General features: G+C 39.7%; 1 protein-coding gene across 1 annotated transcript; it reads left to right on the top strand.

The window, feature by feature from the left end:
- The first annotated feature begins 9142 nt into the window (after positions 1 to 9142).
- On the top strand, positions 9143 to 10834 carry LOC120289591 (disease resistance protein At4g27190-like). Its single transcript, XM_039304694.1, has one exon. The coding sequence runs from the start codon at positions 9143 to 9145 to the stop codon at positions 10832 to 10834; it is 1692 nt and encodes a 563-aa protein (XP_039160628.1).
- Positions 10835 to 12031: the final 1197 nt, after the last annotated feature.

Below are 12031 nucleotides of genomic sequence, written 5' to 3'. Positions count from 1 at the left end.
ATGATTTTGAAATTTCATTCTAGATCTAATGACTGATAATTTTGTTGTCAAATTGGAGATACTGTTGTCTTTTGTTATATTAATCAGATTTGGGGGGGAAAAAGATGATTTTACTTTGTCAAATTGAACCAATAGATTGATAAAACCTTTTTTGAGCTGTGCTTGAAAGAATCAAACAGCTTAAAAATTTTCAATTCCATCCATGTTCCAGTCATCAGTGTGACTGCTTTTTCCCCTGTGATTGTGGTCTGTGTGGCTGAAATTCATATGTTTTAAATATTTAATAGGACCTGGAAAGCTTCTTCCAAATGTGTACCCTGTTGCATTTCGGGAGCATAGATTTGACCTTGACTTTGGATTGATGACTTTTTCGTTATATGGTTTACTATCTGTTAAACTCCTAAAACTAGCAAGTTATGCTTAAAACTCACACTGTGTACAATTTGATTCTCTCATTAGGGTTTGCTTATGTCTTAGTCTGTTCTTCACCATATGTTGGTTTTTTCCACCATGTAGATGGGTAGTTTGCTCCTGTTCAATTCATCACGTAACGTATTCAGGAAATTAAGCAAATTTTGACCATAAGGTATTCGGACAGGTCATGGATGGTGAAACTAAGGAGTTGAGGACGAGATTTTTTTTTTTTTTTTTTTTTTGGGGGCGTGCCCACTTTGACAAGAGAAAGTCATCTGCATGTAGAAACTCATTGATAGGGATGATTTTGTATTCAGAGTCTACATATTCACTAGTGCTGGTTAGGACTTGATTTACATTGATTGAGATGAACTCTGGAAGCGTCACTTTCGCTAGTCCAAAATGAATTAAGTATTCCAAATAATAACTCCTTTATATAGTATTGAGGAATCAAGGAAGTGTACTTCTATGCTGATTGGGTTTATGAGGTTGATCATAATCCAGGTGCACATTCATTAATGCCACATTCCTAATCTGAATGAACTGAACAGTATATGCTTCAAGATGTCCTTTTTGGTTTATGCATTCTTGTTATGTTGTTCTTCATTTTGAATTTGAAATCAAGTCTCATAGGCTCATTAAGATTATGGGTTTTATTTTACCTACAGGGAATACCAAAGAGGTTCAAGAAAATGCTTTTGAGAGAATGGTGCAATTATTTGGCTTGTGGAATTGGAAAAATGTGATGAGATGATTTGGCTAGCAAAGGGTTGGAATGAATTAGCGGAGCATCACTCTATCTGTGAGGGTCAATTTTTGATCTTCTAATCTGAAGGGGACTCCATTTTCCATGTCACCATAATTGATGAAAGGATGTCCGAGATAGAATATCCGCCAATCAATGTCGATGTGAGGTACTGAGCCTCAGCAATTGTAGAATTGCCTTGCTGAAAGTGGAAGGTGCTTTTGATTGCCGTGATGTTTCAATCGAGCTTGTAGTCTGGGGGGATGAATTGCATTCAGCCAAGTGCCCTCAGTTTTGTATGGAAAAGGAATTTAATCAGGTTTGCAAAGTTCATGGCAGCTCTTATGCACATTCATAAGCAAAGTTTGCAGAGGCATAGAAGTTTGAACTGCTCATCACAAGATTTTCAAGGTGTGAGCTAATTCTCCCTTGACTATGTTGTTCTTGTGTTTGATTTGAATTCTGTACAGGAACTCTCCATGTGGTTAGGCTAAGAGAAACTGTGTTAGAGTTAATTCATTCTTGTGATGTTTCTCTATAGTTCTACCGCATGAACATATGTATGTGTTGGGAGATCTCAAAAATAATGGAAACAAGCCAAGCTGGTCATATCAGATTTGATTGTGCTGAGAATTGTATTGGCGTACATATAGGCCTCAGAAAGCTAGACCATTATTAAGACTTAGATCTATTGATTTAGGGTTGCTATGTCGGTAGATATAAGTTTTACATTACAAGAACAGAATACGCCTAAAAGCTAAAGCTTTATTCATGTTCTGTTTGCAACTACTGCAGGAAGCTGAGAGAGCCGGGCTTGTGAAGAGCTTGAGCCAGCCAGCAAATTTATACTCGATTATCCTTTCTTCCATATTGCAGTGAGGTGAACATATCTGAAGAAAAGCAATATAGTAAGATCCTCATGACAATAACAACTCTTGGATTTAAATCAGAGAGTCGCTAGACTATGTTAGCTCTAACTATTTAATCATGTGGCGATAATTTTGTTTTTTTTATCCTTTACATGGTTTTTAAAAAAAAAAATCCTCATACTGTCTTCCTAAGATTTCATTGTTTGTTTTCTCCTCTCTGATGACAAAATTGCGAAACGTCTACTTATACAGAGAGTTATCGGTTCATTCCCGAAGAAGCACATTAAGAAAAGCCCGCACACCGTGGCTCTCATATTTCCACACAAAGCATGGCTGTTGAAGCTCATCAGCCATGAAAATTATGGAAAGTCATCTGCTGGTTGGGCCGCATTCACGAGAGAAACTTCTTTGAAGGTAAAAGACATGTGTGTGTGTTCAAGCTTTATTGAAAGGGACGATATCGTGTTCAGAGTATGCATCTTCAGAACCACTAAAAAGAGTTGGCCAATTAATATATCCAAATACTATACATCAGAGTTGCTAGGCTGAATTCGGCAAAATGGATAAAGGCATGAGTTTTGTTCCAATGAATGGAATGGTCCTGAATGTGTTCGATACCTTTCCTTAATCCTAGACTTAATAATCACCATGTGGGCAGGAGTCGTAAAGTCAAGAGAGCTGATAACTAATGTCGATTCTGTAACTTCCATCTCAGGAGACAATCTCTCAAATTAGGTGCTTCTTTAAGGTTTCTGGTGACTTAACCTGGCCTTTATAATTATAAAGGGTAGTAACATAGAATACACTTCCCTTAAGCCAGCGCAACCATGATGTGCAAGCTCCTGTGAACTTACATCAGATTATTTTCATTGTCTCTTTTCGATTTTTTCAAGATTTTGTGATAAGTCTTCTCACATGTGGGCGCAAATTGAAGTTTTTTAGTTTCTTCCCATGCGAAGAGCATTTGCAATTTATTTTGTCAAATTAACTAAATTGTGATACGCATGGCAAAGCAATTTCCAATCTATGTTACATCTTTTCATTGGTTAGTAAATTAAGGAAATTTTTACACCAATGTCTACTAAATTGCTCATTGTTCAACTGTGTTAAATGTTTACAAGAGCCTTTTATCCAATTGCCAAGGCTGAGGTTGGATGGATCGTCATCATCATCTGGATAAGATCCTGCCGATTCGAAGGATGAGATTCTTTGGGTTTCGCTCTCGGCACCTCCACTGGTCCGGCGTCGCTCCTTCAACCGCACAGCCGAGGATTTTGTGTGGTCATCATCCGAGACGATATGCCGAGCGTGAAGATTGGCAGAGGCGAGTACGAAGAGAAAAACGACGGAGAATTTAAAAAAAAAAGCGCGAAGCGAAGGGAGGGGGTGGATGGAGATGATTCGGATTTTGTGTGGGAAAACGGGGCAAACAGGTGAAGCCAGTGGTTGTTCTTTGGATGAAAAAAGGCATTGAATTTGAAAATAACAGAGAATAAAAGGGAAAATTAACCCACCGTCGTTTCCAGAAAAAGCCGGCAAAAAAACTCCAAATTATATTTATTTTTGTTGCATTTATTTTTCTTTTTGTTTCGCAAAAGCTCAAAATTATGTATATGGCATATTTACTCTAGTTCTTATGACATCAAAAATCCTAAATTTGTACAAATATGACATATTTACCTTTTGTCAAGATTTCATCCGAAGGATTATATATATATTGGATTAAGTTGTTCTTATTTCATTTGACGTCAACACCGTTTAGATTTCATCGTTCATATAGATAGTTTTTTTAACGATACTCATTGACAGAGGATAAATGTATCATATAAATATAGTTTGGAATCTTTGGTCGCATAAAAAAAAACTTAAGATGGATGTGTCGTAGTGGGCATATTTTAGGATTTTTAGTGGTTTTCCTCCTTTTTTTCTCTCAACTTCATCAATAATTAATCACAACTCAAAACCGAGAATGCATCGATCTCTCTTTGCTTGTCGCCTATCGGCCATCGCCGAGCTTCCATCACCCCGTCCCTCCTAGATGTCCTTGGTGGTGATTATGTCGGTTGTTCTTGTCCCCTTTATTGTTAGGAAGGCACTTTTGATTACTCATATAAGGAATTTGCGGCTTAAAATTCGCTTTCATAAATTATAGGAATATGCTGTCCATGACTTAATTTAGCTTGAATAAATAGTGCTTTAATATCACTTGTGAAAGGAAAATTCCACTTTTCTTTCTCGCAACTTCAATTCTGAAGAAATATATTTAATTTTCACTTGTCTACCGGCTTGAGATTTCTATTTAAATTTCCTATTATTGGAAAATTGACCCATTGTCATTTCCGGTTAATGGCGTAGGACGACTAATGGCATCGGAAATGATGGGATTCTGATTTTAAGCGATCTTTGACTAGGAATGGGTTGTGGCCTTAATAGGGTGGGCCAAAGGGATTGCAGCCGATCAGGCTTGATGCACTTGCGACGAAATTTCATCTAGGGAGAGCTAAGTGAGTTGGGCCACGAACTAGAAGAGCCCCTTTTTAACACCCACCATTTTCTAAGAGTCCTTATTTTTATTAGTTTATTATTTATTTGTTTATCCATTCTTTTTCACTGCTTTTTGTTGTTTTTGCTATTTTCTATTTTTGTAATTTTACAAGGACGGACGCTTGAATTGTTCATAAAATTCAGGTGTAGACAACATATGTGATAACATTAAAGTTAGTGCCATGGAAAATTTGGTAGTATTATAAATTAGTTGTTTAACAAGTGTATTATGCATTGACTAACACATTCCTCATAAATATTTTCCACAAAATCAAAAATAATAATAAGGATAAAAAGAAAAAGCCCCTCCCCTCTTAAAATTAGTCAAACTTAATAGTATAGGAATCAAAATTACATTCTATATTAGCATTACCGAATTTTTTTTGTTAAATTGTTACTCCCCCATCTTCTTACGAACTCATCTTTAGCTTTGATACCCGCGAAGTAGTTTGAAACTAAATAGTAACTAATGTATGAAACTCCTTAAACATTAATGGTCAGATTACTTACTTTCACGAAAACCAGGACAAAAATTGGGCATGGGGACGAGAGAGAGTGCGTAGTGAAAGCTTGTTTAAGTGGAGTCTAATCATTATTTTCCTCTATAGTTGCAATGAAACTTAGCACTCGTGGACATATATTAAGATTAGTTAGTGCATAAGCCAAATCAATGATTGCTAAGTTGAACTAGAAAGGGCTTAACCAGAAATTTGAAAGGCAAAAGCATCATAGCAAAAGCATCACATGATTCGTTCTAAAGCAAGCTCCATAAGTGATTGCATCTCTTAATATTTCTAAATACCGAATTTACATATTGAGAACTGATGATGATAATGTTGTAGCTAGAAGCCCAAATCAGGACAATGAGATATGAGCTGGTTAAAAGCCATAACTGTAAATCCTACTAGATTTCATTTCCACTATGGATACAATACGTTCCTTGGTGGGTAGCATAATAATCCAAGAGTGACATATTCTGCATTGAATCGAATAAAATAATCCAGCCCTAGACATAAGATCGAGAACCACTATGGTTCGCTTGTGAAGCCATTGGAATGAGCTATATAACGATTCTCATTCAACCGATCTGATCTAATCTTCGGTTTTGCAGCAACCCTGATGTCGAATTCTGTGGCAACATCATCACCATTGAATCTAGCATCGATCAAAAGTGGATCGACAAATGTCAAATTCCAAGACCTCAATTTCGCATCAAAAGCGGCTTAAGAAAACTGACGGGAAGAGGAGGAGAGTGGAGGAGCCATGCGGTGAAAAGAGGAGGAACGGCCTGCTGGTGGGACTACGATGGCATTGCCAGGGTGGCCCCCGATCCTCGGATACATTAGAGATTAGACTTCCCAATGGCAGCAACGGTGTTGTTGAGGGCAGTAGCAATGACCTTGGCAAGGGAGGGAGGAGAGGAAGAAATGGAGGAGTTTCCAAGTAGTGTGATTGGATGGACTAGAAAACGGAAAATCAGAAGGGAAAACCTAATCCCAATTTAGTTGGGAATTTTAGTTGCACCTTTGTATTGTCTTACCTTCCAGTCTGATACATGAATACTACCAAATTATAAACTTTGGACAAAATTACCCTTATTTAAGTTGTCGGAAAATGTCAGCCGATGGCCAGCACACAAGCTTAAACCCTAATTTGAGGCTAGTTTGGCCACTTTATGCCCTAACTTATAGAGAAAAATCAATACTTTTCCTTTTCTCCATAAAGGAAGCTTGCTAGATGAAAAGGGAGAAGCTGGACTTGAAAGATTTGCAGGAAGACTTCTCGGCAACTTTGACTTAACAAAACTTTTGAACTATTGTATCTTTCGTTATTTCAATTTTGAAGAGCTTCAATGCTTTAGGATCTTATTTCTCTTGAATTCTCCTTCTTTATGGCCACAATTGTCTGCAAAGAGCATTCATACGCCATGCATGGCAAAGCAAATATCTATTCATGGTTAGTCAATTAAACAATTTTTTACACCAACATCTACTAAGGCTTCATTCGTTTCCTAAAAAATATTGCATTTTTGGAAAATATTTTTTAAGAAATCATTTTATGGGAAAATGATAATATTTTCCGGTGTTTGTTTAAACTTAAAAATGAATTAGAAAATATTTTCCACCATTCAGTTTGGAAAATTCAATTTGATTTCCTTTGTGCACTCATTTAACAAATTTTTATCTTTCAAAAAAATCAATTTTTTTTTCATTTTTCATTTTTTTTCTTTTTACTTTAAAAAAAAAATCATTGTATTTTTTTCTTTTCCTTCTCCTTCTTCTTTTTAGTTGATCATCATGGCCACAGTGACGGCCAAAAGCTTGAGGCCTTCAGCCTCATCAAATCAACAAGCCAGGCGAACCAAAGGCTCACGCTCACCAACCCGGAGAGGCTCAAGCTCAAGGCCTTGGGCCTTGCTAGATCGGGCGACGAGCTTGCTGCTTAGTAAAGGCTTTGCTTGATCATTGAGTGGTGAGCATAGCTTGCCAATCTGAAAAGCCCTAGGCTCGCCTATGGCTGATTGCCGACAATTGGCCAAGACACAAGGAAAAAGAAAAGAAAAAAGAAAACAATTAAAAATTCAATTTAAAAATAAAATAAAATAAAATAAAAAGAGAGATAGGAAGGATGATAAGAGTATGAGATAAGAGAATGAGTGAGGAAAATATTTTCCCAAACTTAAAAAGTGAAAAATATTTTCCTTTATTTTAGAAGACTTTTTTTTTCATTGATAAAAATATTTTCACCATCTAGTTCATTTTTATAAAACGAATGCTAGAAAATTTGGAAAATATTTTCCTAAAATATATATATTGAAAAGCGCATAATCAAGTGATAATTCACGTCAAAAAAGGAAACATTGAAATCCTATGGCAAAGCCCAAAGAGTTTGTTTAAATATTGAGCATGATTTTTTTTATCAATGATTTTCCACAATTTTAAGAGAAGACTTCCCAAAAGACTATTTTAAAGCTTTTTCAAGGAATTCTATTTTCAGAAGCTTTTTATAATATTTCGGAAATTTTAAAATTTTTAATTCTTCTAATTTTTATAGTGTTTTTCTATATTTTCGAATCTTTAATAAAAATAATTTTTTATTCTGAAACAGGGACTCTGGCTGGGCCCCAAGGCCCGGTAAAAGGCAGGCTGCCGTCTGATACCTCGTGGGTTTGGCGAACCAGGCTTTCAACAAGCTCAATTTCAAACTGATCTAAGCCCACCTCTTGAAATAATTATACTTAGCCCAAGTTCAACTAAATACCAAAACCAGCCCACATTTGCCAAGCTTCAACTTGAGTACAACGCCCACTAATCCCATCGCCTAGAAGTCAGCCCAAAATCTCTGATTTTCCTTCCTCAGTCATTCTGCCCTCCACGCCCCTCTCCAATGTTCCCTTCTCTTACGTTGTTCAGGTCCTCATCGTCCGGCTCGGAGACCGCGAACGAGCAGGCGAGCTCGTGACAAATCGGGCTATATGGTATGCCGCCTTGGCATCTTCGAGCTGGGATCCTCGGGCAAGGGAGGTTCAAACCGAAAAAGAAACTCACCGGCGAGGCAGAGATTTGGGAGCGAAAGATGGTGCGCTCAAGGGCGTCGGCCAGAGGCCGTCGGAGAGGGTTCGGGTGAGGCAGAGCAGCCGGAGAACTCCTTCTCGCTCTCGAGTTTCACTCTCCTCCTCAGCTCTCGCTCAGATCTCCCTCTGTTCTCCAACCTTCTTCGTTCGATTCTCGCGGCCGCGCGAGAGAGGAGTGCTCTTGACCAGCCCCACCTCCGGTCCTTCACCACCGCGACGTCACCTCCTCCGCCACCGGAACGCTACCACCGCCGAAGATGTCGAGAGCACAGTCGGTTCTCTCCGCTCTTTCTTTCTCCAAGAATCAGCCTCCCTCTGGCTCACCCTCTCTCGAGCTGGCTCTTTCTCTCTGTGTGGTTCCCATGGGCAGCTCTCACCGTCTCCTTCTCGAGCAGCGCTCGTCGTCTCTGGTTTTCAGCCGAACCCCTCGAGAAGTAGCCTTCACCCTTTCTCTCCATCTGTTTTCAGCCGATCGAGAAGCCCTCTCGAGCTCACTCCCTCCCTCTTTCTCTCCCGGTCTCACTCACCGGATCTCTCTCTCTCTCTTATCTCCTCTCCTCTGGTTCTCTCCCGAGCTCGAGGAAATATTCAGTGGTTTGCTCTTGCCACGTCATCAGCTGACGTGGCGAGTATCATTTTGCTTCCATCCCATCCAATTACAACTCCATGTCACGTGGGCGCTGACACGCCGTGTAAACTACATATCCCGAGGGGAGGGTCGAATCACCTGTTCACTACTTTAACGGCTGATAATCGTCTCTTTCTCCATTCATTGCCAATCCACGCTTCCCTTCCCTCATCCTTTTTCTCCGCTCAAATCTCTTGGCTTTGTTCGTCTCTTGCTCTGTTTCGCTCTTTCTTTTCCTCGGCTCAACCATTCTTCTTCTTCCTCCTCCTCCTCCTCCTCTTCTTTAGTTTTTGCTGCTCTTCTCCCTCTCCGTCTCTCTTTTTTCTCGCTCTTTCCTTCTCAGAAAAAAAAAAAAAAATCAAAGAACAATGTCGGCAGATCCTGTCGTTGGTATTGGATGGGATGTCTTGAAGAGCTATGTAGTTGTTCCCATCGAACGTGGATTCGGACACGTGATCTGCTCCAAGCGATTCGCCGACCGTCTTCGGGGGGAAGTCCAGAATCTGGAGAACGAGGATCAGAGGGTCAAAATTCTTGCGGACGAGGCTAGAAGGAATGTTCGGAAATTGCTCGATGTCTTCACAACGTGGAAGGCAAGTGCTGAGAAGGCCTTGGAAGAGGCGCGAGAGCTGTTGGATGACTTCGAAAAGGCGACCAATACTTGCTGCTACGGGACTCTTCCCGACCCCAAATCTCGCTACCAGTTTAGCAGGAAGGCCGAGGGCAAGATCGAGGCCATTAAGCAACTCACTCAAAAATGCATCAGATTCAACGGATTGAACGACATCTCCTTCATCGATCCTGCTTTCACTTCTTCTGCCTTGACGTCAATGAAGCTTGAGGATGATGGTGTCTTCGAATCCAGAGCTTTGATGATACGGAACATCATGGGCGCTCTTGCTGACAATACTAATAGTGTGGTCGGGGTTTATGGGATGGGCGGGATCGGCAAGTCCACCCTTTTACTGGATGTTGAAAGGAAAGTAAGCGAAGAGAAGTCGTTTCATTGGGTCGCGAAGGCCGACGTGTCGGAAAATCCAGACATCAAGACGATTCAAGGAGAGATTGCGGATGCATTGGGCCTTAATGAGATAAAGAACAAAGAGACTATCAGCGGGCGAGCCAAACTTCTGCACGGGAGGTTGAAAGACGAGGAGAGGGAGAAAAAGAAGGTCCTCATAATACTGGACAACCTGTGGGAGGGGCTCGACTTAAACAAAGTCGGCATTCCTTGCGGACATGACAACAAAGTCACGGGATGCAAATTGTTGTTGACGTCAAGAGATCGTGATGTTTTGCGAAGGAATATGGGCTGCGACAAGGACTTCCTCCTCGGTGGGCTGAAGGAGGAAGAGGCAAAAAGATTGTTTGAGAGGATTGTGGGAGCCAAAGTTCGTGATGACGATTTCAAACCTTTGGTGAATGTAGCCCTCAACAAATGCGCAGGTGTGCCTTTCCTAATTGTTGCAATGGCGAAACGTTTTAAAGATGCTAATTTGTCTGAATGGAAAGATACTTTGAAAAAAGTCGAGAAGTTTAAAGATAAAGAAATCAATGACTCAATACACCATATGTTGCAATGGAGTTATGAAAAATTAGAAGAGGAGGTGAAGTCATTATTACAACTGTGTGTTGTTTATGGTATTTCCAAGCCTTCTCTTGAAAACTTGGTGAGGTACAGCGTCGGTTTGGGGTTATTTCAAGAAGTTAGCAGCATGGAAGAAGCTAGAAATAGATTGAGCTCACATATCCGCACTCTTCAAGCCTCCTCCCTTCTATTAGATAGTGAAGATGCTTATGGTTTCAAGATACATGACTTGGTTCGTGAGTTTGTTGCCTCCGTTGCTTCAAGAGATCACTCTTTTTTCGTATTGAAAGATAAAGATAAGTCGATAAAAGAGTTGCAGAAGAGCAAGCTCGAAAGTTATAGGGCAATATGCTTTCCATACGTTGACATGAAAGAGCTTCCCAAAGAATTAGATTGCCCTGAGTTGCAGATCTTTTTGTTGTTCACAAACAACAGATCTCTTAATGTCCTGATTCATTATTTCACTCTATGACGAAACTCATGGTCTTAAATCTCACCGGGATACATCTCACTTACTCGCCTTCATGCCGTTTCAACTCTTAGAGAACTTACACGACAGTCTGTGTCTTGACCGGTTGTTATTTAGATAATGTAGCCGTTCTTGGCAAGTTGAAGGGCTACAAATTCTTAGTTTTACAGACTCTAATATTCATCGATTGCCAAGAGAAATCGGGCAACTGGCAGAGTTGAGGTCGTTAGACTTGAACCATTGTCAACTTCAGATAATTGAACCAGGGGTACTTCAAAGCTTGATCAAGTTGGAGGAGTTGTACATGAAGAATAGCTTTAATCAATGGAATATCGTGGACCAAACTCCACCAGCTAATGCTAGTCTGATTGAGTTGAATCACATGAATAATCTCCACACTGCATGTTTCCATTCCTAATCCAAAAGTGCTTCCCAGGATCTAAACCTTGAGAAATTAAGCAAGTATGAAATCCAAATAGGTAATGTGCCCTCTTGGTGGAGCGAGTGCAAAGGATCTGGATATTAAAGCTCAAGTTGGATCCATCGTGATGTTCCTTTGAAAGGATGCATTCAAAGTATCTTAGGCAAACCGATGATCTGTTTTTGGACAAGTTGGTAGAAATGAGCAAAGTATCTGTGAGTTATCCCAAAGGTTTTCCAGAATTAAAGCATCTACAGGTCATGAATAGTGCTTCTATCCATTGTATCCACCAATCACCATCCCATACACATTTTAAGATGTTGGAGTCATTACTTCTCAAGAATCTCATCAACTTGGATAAATTATGCAATAGCCATATCTCATCCAAGTCCTTCAATACATTAAAAGTAGTAGAAGTTGCACGTTGTGACAAGATGGAAGTATTGTTTCCTCTTTCAGTGGTGGGAGGACTTCCACAACTAGAAGAGATTAAAGTTGTTGATTGTAAGCAAATGCGAGGGATTGTAGATGCTGATGATGGTGGCAAAGTTGAGTTGCATAATTTGCGTGTATTGGAATTGTGTGACTTGCCAAATATTAAGAGCTTTTTCGCTATAGGGACAGCTCCTTTGAGTGGTGCATTATACGACCAAGTTGGCACCCAAGTTGCATTCTTCAATGAGCAACCGGTAACCTTCTTTCAAAAGAATATGATACTTATTTATATTTTCTTCCTTTGTTTATTAGATGTAACACAGATTATGATGCTTATTTATTTT

This window comes from Eucalyptus grandis, chromosome 11 (assembly GCF_016545825.1).
Source record: "Eucalyptus grandis isolate ANBG69807.140 chromosome 11, ASM1654582v1, whole genome shotgun sequence".
Classification (NCBI taxonomy): domain Eukaryota; kingdom Viridiplantae; phylum Streptophyta; class Magnoliopsida; order Myrtales; family Myrtaceae; genus Eucalyptus; species Eucalyptus grandis.
This window is presented reverse-complemented; position numbering and strand designations above follow the sequence as displayed.